Here is a 14,888-nt window from a genome sequence, read left to right on the forward strand (position 1 = left end):
AACAACAACATTAAACACTAACTAAAGTTGGGATCACGAAGAACGGGACCTTTAATAAGTCATTATAAAAGTATAAGTATAAAGAATAAGAAGTTTATTCAATAGGAAATTTAGACAAGCAAACAATTCAGTCAAAAATACAAATTCAACGCATTTATAAAGTTATGAAACTTAACTCTGCCCTCAGACAAAACAAGATGCTCTGTGAACAAATAATATATTCATGAGAACAAAAATCACCCGTTAGATATACATAAAACGAGTTATTTCATATTTAATCATTATAGAGAAATCAGAACCAACGGCAAAAGTCAGAAGGACTAAAGCTGTTTTCGGCGGGGTTATTGAGAACTGAGCGCCCTGTGATCGCCTGGATCTCACAACTCTGAAAACATCAGATTAAATTTTCAAATTTGCACTATCTTTATAAATTAAATGAAAATTCTGTCAGTAATTGCTGTTGTTCCAACCCCATTAGTCTATCATTCATCTTAGGAACACCAAGATATTTTTGATGAAATCTGAGAGCTGTCTCACTCCTCCATAGGCTTCCTGAGGAATTGAAACCTGCTGGCCCAGAAAAGTTATTAAATAAATCATTAAAAAGTGACTACAGTGGCTCAACCTTAAGTTTATCAAGCGATGAGATTACTTTTTGCTGTAAAATGATATATATAAATACATATTTGTATAGAAATTTAAATCATCCAAAAACTGCACAAATGTTGAGTAAAAACATTAATAAACAGAGTAAAATTACATTTGTAAAAAATAACAATGACCTATTATTCTGTTGCAAAATTAAATGCTATTGTCTAGGTATCTGGAGACCCCAAAGATCACTAGTGTCGGCCCAAATGAAGATAGTGAGACTGAGAACTCAGGAGGGAACGCATTGAAAATGAGAAGGTTGCAAGAAAAGACTATCTTGCAAAAGAAAAGAGAGGTGATGATGAATCTATTATGATTTTATTATGTTTTCCATTCAAGTTGCTCTGCATTTACTGTTTTAAACATTTTGATCAATACATTTTTGATAGGCCTATTTCAGTAATATGTAAGATTTGTGTAATAAAATATCCAAAACCTACTTGCACAGTGTAATATATTTCATGCAGTTAAAAGTTTGTAAATCCAGAAAAAAAAAATCCATTTTAAATAATGGTGGTTGTTTTTTTTTTTACTTTATTTTTTCTTGCGAAACATACAGAAATTACATGTTTATGACATACAACATGCCTTAGATGAGGTTTAGATTTTTATATTTCTTTAATTTCAAGTCACCATTGTGGTGATCAGTGTTTGCTTTAGTTAGGCTCTTGGTCCCAGTTCTTCTTACTTTTGCTTTTTGTTGGCTGTTGTAACTGTGTGTTTGTAAAATACAATGGTTATGGCAGAGAAAGCCAAGAAAAAATATGATTGGCTGTCATCAGCTCCTTGTTGATGATGACAAAATCAAAGCAAGTATTTAATGTAGTGTTTAGACTTTTGTTTTTATTCCAGCCATTTGTAACCATCAATCTTGTGGGACTGCATTATTTGGGCTAGTAGCATTAACAGCTAAGGTAAAGCTAAAATAAGAAGAACTGGGACCAATAATTGCACATCAGTTACATTTGTACAAAATTAAAGATTTTTAGTTGCTTTCTTATTTATACTTAAAGGTTGTATCAGCGATATCAGGCCCCAAAAAAAATGATCACATTCAACTCATTTTTCCTAACGATCCGCTAGCTGCCTTCCCCATAAGCAGGCTGGCAAAAAAAACGTGTTTCTGTAGGAGCCTAGGCTCTGAGATCTGCACACAAAAACAAATGGGAACAACCACCACTCAAAATCAAAATAAACAGTGATCTAAGGTAAGCCTAACCAATCACCGACAGAGGGGGGTGTTGTTTATGCTCGTGCATGGCACCTGCACGCGAAGTCGGAGCTGAATAATAAATAACCCTATGCTTTCAACGGACCAGATACATTTAATATGGAAGAGGCAATCCCCAAGAAGAAGAGGAGGATTAAGTCGAGTGAATACCGTCGTTTTTCGTCAAAGAAACGAATAATAATCGGAAAGGCTTTTGAACGGTGGAGAGAACTCAAAGAATTGAACATTTTTAAATCGGACGCCGAGGTTGCACTGTTTCTTCTGGACAGGTGAGTCGCTTAGAGCTCGACTAAACTTGGATAGCTCTAGTGAATATCAGATTGTAGGGTTTTAGTATGCGAGTTGCGTTTGTTTTCCTATCTACTTTGATGTATAGCCATAACATTGTAACGTTACTATTAGCAATAACACAAGCCTACGTTCAGGACTAAAGTTAGCCGAATCATAATAATAAGCTGTTAATATTATTCCAGATAGCTGTTGTTACCATGAGTTTTCCCCATAACGTTATCTGGTCCGTTTTATCCCACTGATGCTTCCAGTGAATAAGAGGGGCGAGCTAGAACTTGTTTGGGTTCTCGCTTCAAACTCAAACAAAAGTGGCGTCACCTACAATCGCTGATACAACCTGTAATGTAATCGTATTGAGAGACTTTTTAAGCTCTTTCAAATGTTTTACTGTCATTGTCGCATATCAATGACGTATTATTTGAGCTATGCTCGGTTTCCACTTGTAGTATACATACATAGAAGCCTCATTAGCGACCGTTTCTATGGTTTCAATGGGCCGCTATGCGTTAGTCGCCACTGAGGATTCTATGTTTTGATATACATCTATGCTACAGCATCTAGCAGCACGCTGCTGTTGTGTTGTCTTCAGTCATCATCATGGATCACAATTATTCATTAGCGATTACAGAAATCCCCCCAAAACGTAAACTTAGACCATCAGCGTCAAGAAAGCTTTGGGACAAGCGGAGAAGTAAAACCAGGGTAAATATCGGCGTGGCGTTTTGCAGATGGAGAGAACTTCGAGACAAACTTAGAATTGACAAAGACGCCACTCTCGCGTGCTTTTTAATAGACAGGTGAGCAAATTTTAAGCTATAATATTTATTGTACAGCTCAAATAATAGTCATTTGATGATTTCAATACATGGTTTTCTCGGCAACCTCATCACCTCATCACTGCTTGCGCACGCAACCGGGAGGCAGTTTCGTGGTTTCGTGTAACTTAGTAGTATGGAAGTGGTAGTAGTCTAGTGGCATGTAGTGATGGTGTCTGTAAGTGAAGATGCCAAGGAGTTGTTGCGTGGTTAAATGTACCAACAGAGCCGGTTATGGCTATAAGTTATTATAAGTAGGGCAGATTGGGGTCCGGATGGTCCGAAAGGAGGTGAGAGTGGTAGCAGCGAAATATAGTTTGCGGTTTGATATTCATATTTCGTTTCGCTATGGTCCCGCAGTGCTATTTTGTAGACATGGATGCAAATATGATCTCATTTGTGAATTCGTGTGACGCGATCCTCCGGTCCAAAATCAGTGTAAATAATAGTGTAACAGATTAAAGTAGGTATAGAAGCTAAGGCTACAGGAATGTTCTGTTTATGCGTGTGTAACACATTCTGTCCTTTGGGACTTGCCATAGGCAAGAGGGGAGGAGCATGCGCATAAGCGTATGAGGAGCACGTGTTTGAGGAGAGAGTTAAGAGAAAGAATAAAAAGAGTTTGCATCGCTCATGGAATTTATGTCTCCTGTTTTCATTATTTTATTAGTTAAAAGTGTTTAGGCGAACCCAATACAAAAGCTCGGTTACAATAGTTTGTCAATGTCAGGACTCAGGACTCTATCAGTATAATCTTTCTCTTGCTACAAACTTTGATTTTGTTTACATTCCTTTCAAGTGGCTATCTTCTCAACTTGTAATATTCTTTGTAATCTGGTAATTTCAGTATTGTTTTTTTTTGCCAGTAAACTCGCTAGTGGTTATACTGGTCCATGTCTGATGACAAACCATCATGTAAATGAAAAGGAAAATGACAGTAGGCCTACCCTAAAATAATTTGCTTTTTTTATTTGAAAAAAAAAAAATGTTATGTATGCAATTACAAAAGTTGTATTTGTTTTTCCATGTCTTGTAAAAAAATGATTGGTATAGTTATTGTCTGTCAGTCATATAATGGAAGTCTATGGTCACCACCTCAAAGAGCATGGACAGAGAAGTCCAGATTAAACATGATTTAATGACTCGTAAATGTAAGTACACATTGATGGCCTAAGACACGAAACGAGCGGTTTGTGTGAGAAAACGAACAGTATTTATATCATTTTCGCCTCTGGTAACCACAACCACGTCCAAGTGATCTGAGGGCATGGGCGCTTTGTGGCTGTGGCTATATAAATACTGTTCGTTTTCTCACAAAAACCGCTCATTTCGTGTCTTCGGACATCAATGTGTACTTACATTTACGAGTCATTAAATCATGTTTAATTTAGATTTCTCTGTGCATGCTCTTTGAGGTGGTGACCATAGACCTCCATAATATGACTGACAGACAAGAACGGTTTGACCTAAAAATATCATAATTGAAAATACTGTGGAAACAAAGACACCTACATCTTGGATGCCCTTGATGTAAGCTAAAACATACCAAAAATTAATTTCAAAGTGAACTATCCCTTTAACAACTGGTTCATAACTGATCACAAATTCTTTCTTTTTTTTTTCTCAATTCCTAGTTTATACCTCACAATTCTGAAATTCCACACAAAAAGTCAGAATTGTAAGATTAAAAAGTTACAATTATCTTTTATGATGTTGTATATTTTGGATTTGGTGCTTACACTAAAAGGAAACTGAATTATAAAAAAAAACAATGGATTTCATATTGTCTGCATGTAGAACTGAAATGCGAAGTAATGCAGATTTCATAATGCCTTCAATTGCTATAATCGCTATACGACTGACTATGTTCATGTTGGAAAGAAAACTAGGGCTAGTGTTTTGACCGAATGATTGTATGTTGAGTCGCTTTTGCTGTGAGTATAGAAAAAGGTTTTGAGCATTGTGAAATGTAGAGTTTGTTTTTGGCCATAAAATTAACTATTTGGCCAATTGTGTGATGTGTTGCAGTCTTAAAGGTTCTCAAAGCGATGTGGGGCCAAAACATTTTTTTGTCACATACATCAAACGTCTCCTCACTATCGGCTAGCTGCCTGTCCCCTAAACACACTGTAAAAAACGCGGTCTCTGTAGACACCACAGGCTCCACAAACGGCAACAAAAACAACCATTGTCTCACCCGGACCACGAAACCTAACAAACAGTGTTCCAGCCAATCACTGGCAAGAAGTATTTGAGGGTGGGTCTGGGGGGTTAGTGCGCGTGCACATGAAGGGTGTGTGTGTGTGTGTGTGAAGGAGAGACTCAGAGAAGCATCAGAGGGAAGTTAGAAAAATGGCCGACACACGACCAAAGAGACGTCGTTCTGAAGAACAAATGAAAAAGAAGAAGGAGTCGGATAAAGAACGCGCGAAGTTCCGAATTTACATCGGTAGCGAACCTTTTAAACGTTGGCAAGAACTCCGGCGGCAGAAGGGCTTCCGGTCCAACATTCAGGTTGCTCTGTTTTTGCTGGACAGGTGGGAAACGTTAAATTGTTGGGGGGTTTTTTCTTCTAAATTGACGCTTATGTTCGCCAAACCCACACAAGGATATAATTAGCTAGAACTATGCACGAGGGGGAGGAGATGAGATGCGGAGGAGGGAGGGTCTAGCTAGCCTCCAACAGAGCCATATATTGAGAGAGTTGCGACACGCTTTACTCCTTTGATGTCGCCGCAAGGCTGTCACGTGGTTCATGGAAGCCCCAATAGTTCCAAAACAGACGCGGGCTGTCATGTTCTTCAATAGACAGACAGCAGCGATTGCATTATTAAACGGTAAATATAAAATAAAACGCACACCAAAGTACTTTGTAAGCTTTTATTGCGTTTGATTAATGTCAGTGTTGCATTTGGAGAGGCAGGGGTGTTTTTTAAGGCTATATTTTTGGAGGGAAAAGCTTGTGTTCATGTTCGCATTAGTAGTTGCACTGGCTTTAGCGGCTCCAACTTAACTTTTCCATGTCATTCATCTGATGATGGACGTCTCATGATATTTATTTTAGCACAACTGGGATGTAGGTTATTATGGAAGCTTGTTTCCGCCACTGAATAAAAAAATAAAACAAATAATTGCGACTTTTTATCTCACAATTCTGACTTTTTTTCTCACAATTGCGAGATAAAAAGTCCGAATTGCGTGATATAAAGTCGCAATTGCGAGTTATAAAGTCAGAATTGCGAGATATAAAGTCAGAATTGCGTGATATAAAGTCGCAATTGCGAGATAAAAAGTCAGAATTGCGAGATATAAAGTCGCAATTGCGAGTTATAAAGTCAGAATTGCGAGATAAAAAGTCAGAATTGCGTGATATAAAGTCGCAATTGCGAGTTATAAAGTCAGAATTGCGAGACATAAAGTCAGAATTGCGTGATAAAGTCGCAATGCGAGTTATAAAGTCAGAATTGCGTGATATAAAGTCGCAATTGCGAGTTTTAAAGTCAGAATTGCATGATATAAAGTCAGAATTGTGAGATTTAAACTCTTCTGATGGGGGAAAAAGAATTGGCCTAATAAGTCGCAATTGCGAGTTTATATCTCACAATTCTGAGAAAAGATGTCAGAATTTCGACATATAAACTCGCAATTATGTGTTATAAAGTCAGAATTGCGAGATGTAAACTCGCAATTGTGAGAAAAAAAGTCACACTTCTGTCTTTTTTTCTCAGAATTGCGACTTTATATCTCACAATTCTGACTTTATATCACGCAATTCTGACTTCTCGCAATTCTGACTTTATATCTCGCAATTCTGACTTTATAACTCGCAATTGCGACTTTATATCACGCAATTCTGAGAAATAAAGTCAGAATTGTGAGATATAAACTCGCAATTGTGAGAAAAAAAGTCAGAATTGTGAGAAAAAAAGTCAGAATTGTAAGATAAAAAGTCACAATTCTTTATTATATTTTTTATTCAATGGCGGAAACAAGCTTCCATAGGTTATGGATTCCCGTGATCTTGCTTATAAATTCCGATTCAGCCATTAGCCTACCGTGATCACGCAAAGACCGGTGGCCCGTTCAGGATAACAATCACGACAACCAACGTAAAATATAAATAATTATGCTGTGCATGTACAAATGAATGATTTAGGAGGGATATAGACTGCTCCCATGACGTAGCAATGACCATATTTACAGTAATGTTCGGTAAATTTTAACTTTTGGGTATATTTTTTATTTTGAATGTACTTTATTTTGTATAGTGCTATGGACCATTTAATATGTATGTCCTAAATAAAGATATGATGATGATGATGATGAGTTAATGAGTAAAATATTTGTTCCTAAATATGATCCATAACTGTTGGGATTCAATTCAGTGGTTAATGTAGCCCTTCATCCTACCCTATTCATAGACTAAACCATTCATCAGAAAACACACACAAACATTTATACGAGGTACTATGTATTGCCCCCCCCCCCCCACACATATATATATATATATATATATATATATATATACATTACACAAACACATGCATAACCCTAAACCACTTAAATAAATCAATTGTGTGTGTGTATATCTAATATTATATATATATATATATATATATTGTATATCTAATATTTTATATATATATATATATATATATTGTATATCTAATATTATATATATATATATATATATATATATATATATATATTTATATGACGTTATAAAAAATATTATATACATCAGGTAAGCATAAGTTTGCTAACAACGTTAGTGAAGTGTTGGTCACGTAAGCTATCGCTGCAATTAACCTTTATCTTCCAATAAACATTTACTAGATCTGGCTACATAACATATAACTACAGACTAGATTCACGAGAGGTCGCAAATGTGTGTAAAAGTAAAAAAAATACAGTAATTTCATTAATTTACCAGCGAGCGTACTTCGGAAGCACTGAAAATGAATGGGGTTCAACGCTGGAACTATCAGTGGTTGGAACTAATGGGCGGGTCCATGACACGCGTTACTCTTCGGCATTCCTGAGTTACAATGGCGGTCTACGGGAGTGTCAGAACTCTCTGAATACATGGCTCTGGTTTGAAAATATTCCGAACGTCAACAATCAGGATCGCTTAGAGAACCTTTAAGAGTAGAAAAGTACTTGATAAACACTTGGCAATTGTAAGAAACTGTAAACGTGTAAAACTGCACATAATTAACACCAAATTCATTACAATGACGCACAATAGTGTGATCAAACGTACAGGTAATACAAAAACGAATTTATTATCTCACCCATGATCATAATTCGTGTTCTTAAGCTGATAATTATTTTTGTATCAATACAAAACATACCCTTTGTCGTCTAACCACTCGATTCCAGTTCCCAACGTCATGTGATTTATCAAGTTTTTGACCAAATTACCACCTTTACAGTTCAACTGTTGACAAAAAACTATTTATATATGTAGTTGAAAAGCTGTGGGAGGCTGTAGCTCTTGGGAAGCAGCCCGACCACAGAACTCTTGGTAAATAAAGGATAATAGGCAACATTATGACACCTTGCTTATGACCATTTAATAATTCAAATGACTAGGAGCAAAGCTGGAAGCGACCTATGTAGTTGATAACATAATGTTCTGCATTAGCCTAAGAATACACAATATTGACTGCAAGTAACCAATATTATATTTACTTGGTTATAAAATCACGTTTCAAAACCAACTATGGCTGGGCAATCATTGAGGTGGAACGTCGATCTGAATATTGTGTGTCTGTCGCTTTAAGAAATGCGCGTGCATGATGTTTTTTTCTTTTCATGATGCACTTCGGGAGGGAGGGGCGAGCTAACTTGGTTTGTTTGGGATCTCGCTTCAAACGCAAACACACAGAAGTGACCATGTGTATTTTTTTAAAGTATTTTATTATTTAAAAACAATATTTGTATTCATAAATATGTCCTCAATGGTGTACAAACACCTCTGCCAATTATCTGACTTCAACTCGTAAACGAAGGATTTATTATCTTTTTATACATGGGACTGGTAGGTCCACGGAGGCTTCTGTGTAGTTCCGCCATTTTGGAAAAACTGCCATAGATGGACAAAAAGTGTTAGGCCAACGCGTTTTAGTTCAGAGCCAGCGTCACGTAACTGAAAGCAGCAGAACGGAGGAGCAGAGCGGTGAGAGGCGTTTGCCCCGGCAAGTTTAAAAGACTGCATTGCACTGTTATTTGTAATGGAGGACCATACATATGCCGAGCCAAAGGAGAATGAATCCTCGTTGCCCAAAATATCCAAAATAGAACGAATACGGACACGTAACCGGAGATTACAAAAAACACGAGTTAATGTGGGGATAGCCTTTTCCAGGTGGAAAGGGCTAATGCGGGAGAAACAGTTCAAAAGAGACGCTGAATTTGCCTGCTTTCTTCTCGACAGGTAAATCAATGTTTTATTGTTTGGTTGTGTGCTTATTTTATAAGGAAAAGTCGACGAAGTGCAATTAGAAGATATCCTGAACCTGAACAGTTTGTTTGAACGCAAAATACATTTCCACTGATAGATGGGAACATTACAGTGTACATATCTAACCAATCTATTCCAGTTCTTACGTCCCCTATTATTCTGTTTTTGACCAATTTACTACCATTATTTTAAAAGGTGTTTACTAGAAACTATTTATATTTTGTTTTATATATGTAGTTGAAATGCTAATAAATTTAGTATTATTAGGCATATTCAGTGCCATTATAGATATTGTCAGCTGGAACAACAGAAATTCATCAGGTTCTGGTGCAAACATGTACATTTGTGATTTAAACCAACAAATAACTGGTCGAAGTGAACAAATGCTTACGTGAAACCTGGCAACCCGTGCCGGAATCCGTGTTATTGTTTTGGTCCGTGTGGCCACGCCCACTGCCGGGTTGCCAGTTCGCGGAAAAACACAGTTGCAATCATGGAAGCCAGTGAACGATCTTTCTCAGAGATAGCAGATTCAACTCGTCCTAAACAGCCCAGGCATCCATCTAAAAAACGCTATGACCTGAATTACAATAAAAAGCGGATAAATATCGGAGATGCGTTTGAGAGATGGAAACAGCTTAAAGCCCAGCAAGACTTCAAAAAGAATTCAGAGTTGGCTGGTTTTCTCCTGGACAGGTAACGTTAATGTTAATCATTGAGCTTCAGCTAAAGTTAGCTCGCTAATAGTCAGGCTTCTTGTAGGAATGGATATTTGATGTAACCACTGTGTGTTTCGTGGGACCTGCGGTGTTGTTTACCACGGAAACCACAAGTTTGACTCGGATGTACACCTGAATAGATGTGGCAAGTGTCATTTTCTGTGTTCATTGGTTGATTATGGCATATTGTTTTATAGATACGAGGGTAAAAACACCCCTATTCCTGGTAAACGTCGTAAGCGTCCATCGAAGGCTCCTGCACAGCCCACTTATAAAGGTCCAACAACACTCGCTGAATGGTCAGTATCTCAATTCATATTCATTTCCAAACTACGTTGTGAAGTGTATGAGTATATAAGTTGCTAATACTAAGAGTTTTGTTGTTAAATTCAATTTGAGTGCATTTTGTTTGCATTTTGTTATTTTGTATAGACAAATGTAATGTCTAAAATAGTGAAACGATCCGACTTTAAGATCATATTTAAAGGTGCAGTTCACCCTAAAATTACATTTCTGTCAAAAAGAAAGTTATGGAGAGAGAAAAAAAACGGACATTCTTCAAAATATTGTACTTTGTGTTTTCATACAGGTTTTATTTTTGGGTAAACATCTCTTTAAATATGGTCCATTTACCATTTTAATATTTTTGATGTCTAGTCTTCAAAATTTGAGTGTTCACAACGATGAAAACTTTGTCATAAATTATTTTGTCTCAGTAACGGTGTGTGCAAGTTGTAATTTGTTGTATTGCATAATGTCGGAGTCGATGATTCCTAGTTAACTAATCTCTTATTTTACAGTTATGATTGGGGATCAGATGATGATGAAGTGGAGGTGGAGGAGGAAGAGGAGGAGGAAGAAGAAGAAGAGGAAGAAGAACAGAGATCTGACTGCTATGACAGCCAAGATGATGAATTTGTTCCTCGTCTTTGTGGACGGTACGTTGGATATTGCTCCTGCCGAACCAAACTATTGCTGGCTTAACGTCCTTTAAATCTATAGTCGAGTCTAAAGTCACTACCGATGTAATAACAACTGACATGTTTTCCATGCAAACTGAATCTTCATTTGCAACATATACAGTCAAACCAAAAATAAAAAGTCACACCAGATATCATTTTTGATATTTTTTTTAACAAGCATGACGTAAGTGAGGATTGCAAAATAAAGTACACGCGTTACACCCAAACATTCCTCATACAGTGAGTGACTACCAGTAAAATTCATTAAAATATGGGACCAAATATTATTCAGACACTTGCTGAAGTGTTTTCTTTAACTGCTAATGTACAAAAGTGATCATCGCTTGAGCTAAATGTGTATTATCTAGTTGTGTAGTTACATTTAACATCTGACAGATATTCAGCACAATTCATCAGTCTGATTTGAGATCTTCCTTATTACCATTTCCTAAACTATAGCGAATAAACTTTGATAATGTGAGAAATGTTAAAGGTTTAGGTTTATGAGTGTTTATGATTGTGAGATCCGCTAAACCAACATGTTAACTTAGAATATATTTCCTGTGCTGACAGGAACGGTGAGGCGCCGCACGGACCGGATGAGATCGTTTACGACGTCCGTGACACCGAGCCTCAGCTCGTCTTTCCCTCTACTCCCGAGATCTTCACCGAGGACGACCTCACAGGGAAGCGGGCCTCCATCGCCTATGAGGACTGTCTGAAGCAGCTGGCGTCGTTCCTCACGCTGCCTGTGCAAAGGTGCCCGTACAGGTGTGACGTCAGTCAAGAGAGGTGCCAATGCCGTCCCCCCTTCCACGTCTCCATCACGTGCCGGGGTACAGCGAGCATCATGGAGTGGGTGAGGAATTGTATAACACAAGCAAGCACACGACTTGTTTTGCGAGACTTGATTACTTGGTTGTAAAAGCTTGTATATATAATGCTAGTGGTGTAACGATACATGTATTCATATTGAACCGTTCGGTACGAGGCTTTCGGTTTTCGGTACACATTTTAAAAAAAAATACAATTTTTTTTTTTTTTTTTTTTTTTTTTTACGACTTTCTGCTGTCGCCTCTCAGACCTGTCACAATGGCCATACTGTGTGGAGGTGGAGCTCGCAGCCGACAGTAAGGTGTGGGATACAAGCGGGGGATTACATGCTGGCCACTAACATCATGCTTTCTGGGAGCAACTACTCCAGCAATGGTATGACGAGCGACGCGAGGTTGGCATGTCTACTGTTGGACAGGTATGTGCCCACTTTTACATTACAACTAATTCTGTTCATACAGTGTAGAGATGCGCAGATGGGCTATTATTCATCCGCAAAACTCATCATCCGTCCGCCATCTATCCGCACCAACGTTTTTGACCGATTTTTCAAAACCGCACCCGCCAGTCATCTGCTGATTGGGCGATACAAGGCGCTGCTGATGACAGCCGCGAGACTAGAAAGCTCTCAGAATATCAGCAGTGAACTCCGTCTCCTATCGGCACGCAGGGCTAACAATACTTAATTTATACATATTACAATGATCAACAGATAACAATACTTAACAATATGATTGGTTCACCACCCAAATTTAATAAAAATATTTTTTACGTCACGTCATCTGCCCGGAGTCCGCGGCTGTAACCGCCAACCGCGCATCTCTAATGTAAGGCCTACCATCACCCAATGCACTAGCAGATCATGTGGTTGATGGCATGACGTCAGCGTTTTTGTAAAGCCTAAACAACCTCTGTTACTGTAATTTCCTAGTATCTCTGTAAAGATGCTTTCAGAGCGCTATATAAATGACAGTGAATATTTATTCAAAAACATTTGATTTATTTAATGAATATGCAAATGAGCCCCACCTCCACTCACTCACTCAGCTCAGAGATCCACTCGTTGACGATCACACGTTGATCTGATTGGTTACAAGGTCGTTTGTGACGTCAGAAACACCAGCGATTTCAAACCGTGTGTTTAATTCACTGCCGTTTTAAAGGTGCCGTCTGTAAGATTGACAGCTAGTGGTTGAAATAGGTACTGCAGTCCAAATTCAACGTTTCGGAGATCGTTGTTTCCACCGCCCCGACTCGATACTCACGCGGGTTGCCAGTTGACAATGAAAGCAGATGAGTTGAGTTATCCGTGTTTTAATCCGCTCTCGTCTCGTTCATAGAGATTTTTAGATGGATACCGACCGAGGCGGTTTAGGTTGTGTGGAATCTGAAGTCTCTGACCCAGTTTGTTTGCTGGCAATAATGCACTGTGTTTCCTGCCAACTGGCATCCCGGAGTGTCGAAATAATTTTGGGTGAACTGGCAGTGGCCGAGATCACACACAGCAAGACAAAAACAGACATTTCAACACAGAACACACACTTCAGAGTGAAATAACTGGCTGTAGAAGAAACGAGTGTGTGAACATTTCGGTTCTAACGGATAATGTTGGTTTTAGTGAGATTGTTTTTAGATAGGATGGCTTAATAGACATGGATATGTGTATGGTTTGTCTTGAAAATGTCTCGTTAACAAATCAACATATAATGCAACTTTATTGTGTTATCCTGGACAAAGAAATTGTGCATTCATTGCATTATTTATTCGTTATAGTGTTGGAATTTAGTGTTGCCTGTTTGTTCACAGGGAAATGGCCAAATCTGAAGACATGCTGTCGGCAGAGCAATCCGCAGACAGGTAACGTGCGTTTGACATCATTACTCGACAAACACGTGGTTTATCGATGCTGCCGATAATCTGCCCTCTTTACACACATAGGAATCGGTTATTAAAGGATTAGTTCACTTTTGAAAAAAATTTTGCTGATAATTTACTCACCCCCATGTCATCCAAGATGTCCACGTCTTTCTTTCTTCAGTCGAAAAGAAATTAAGGTTTTTAATGAAAACATTCCAGGATTTTTCTCCATATAATGGACTTCAATGGGAACCAAATGGTTCAAGGTCCAAATGAGAGTTTCAGTGCAAACTGCTAACTGTTCAAAGGGCTTTAAACGATTCCAGATGATGAATAAGGGTCGTATCAAGCGAAACGATCACTCATTTAAAAAATAAATAACAAAGTTTAAGTTTTATAAGCTCAAACACTCGCCTTGCTCTGTTGTGTAACGCACTCCTGTTCGAACTCGTTCATCAAAATGAACTAATCTTTTTCCGAGTTATTTGGTTCATTCGGCGAAAGAAACGAACGAATTGATTCGGAAAAAGATTTGAGATTTGTTTATTTTGTTGAACGAGTTCGAACAGGAGAGTCATGAACGTGCATCACAGAACAGAGCAAGGCGAGCATTTGAGCTTATAAAACTTAAACTTTGTTATTTATTTATTTAATGAGCGATCGTTTCACTTGATAAGGCCCTTATTCATCGTCTGGGATCGTTTAAAGCCCTTTGAACAGTTTGCACTGAAACCGTTTTTTGGACCTTGAACCGTTTGGTTCCCATTGAAGTCCATTATATGGAGAAAATCCTGGAATGTTTTCATTAAAAACCTTAATTTCTTTTCGACTGAAGAAAGAAAGACATGGACATCTTGGATGACATGGGGGTGAGTAAATTATCAGCAAACGTTTTTTCAAAAGTGAACTACTCCTTTAAAGATGGGGGTGTACAAACACACTTCAGTATTACATTATTGTTATTTTTCTACCTTATTATTTATGTGAACAATAGTTAAATATAACATATTAAATAATATAACAATTAACATAATCCTATAATTCTGATTCAAAATGCCTGAA

The 14,888-nt window shown here is 37.8% G+C and overlaps 1 protein-coding gene across 6 annotated transcripts in view; it reads left to right on the plus strand.

The window, feature by feature from the left end:
- Window positions 1-14,888, plus strand: part of foxk2b (forkhead box K2b) — a 66,721-nt gene that overhangs the window by 11,010 nt on the left and 40,823 nt on the right. The window contains exons 1-6 of one of the 6 annotated variants that reach the window (XM_089128106.1): window positions 1,967-2,151; window positions 10,371-10,472; window positions 10,974-11,111; window positions 11,709-11,994; window positions 12,218-12,387; window positions 13,776-13,826. In XM_089128106.1, coding sequence (XP_088984232.1) covers window positions 1,982-2,151; window positions 10,371-10,472; window positions 10,974-11,111; window positions 11,709-11,994; window positions 12,218-12,387; window positions 13,776-13,826 — 917 coding nt within the window. In that variant the 5' untranslated portion in view covers window positions 1,967-1,981. Of the gene's footprint in view, window positions 1-1,966; window positions 2,152-2,755; window positions 2,971-5,311; window positions 5,526-8,865; window positions 9,428-9,932; window positions 10,151-10,370; window positions 10,473-10,973; window positions 11,112-11,708; window positions 11,995-12,217; window positions 12,388-13,775; window positions 13,827-14,888 lie in introns of those variants that run through there. The other 5 variants (XM_089128102.1, XM_089128105.1, XM_089128101.1 and 2 more) reach the window with 5 other exon arrangements.

The sequence above is a fragment of the Pimephales promelas genome, chromosome 3, assembly GCF_988280905.1.
Source record: "Pimephales promelas chromosome 3, fPimPro1.hap1.1, whole genome shotgun sequence".
Lineage (NCBI taxonomy): Eukaryota > Metazoa > Chordata > Actinopteri > Cypriniformes > Leuciscidae > Pimephales > Pimephales promelas.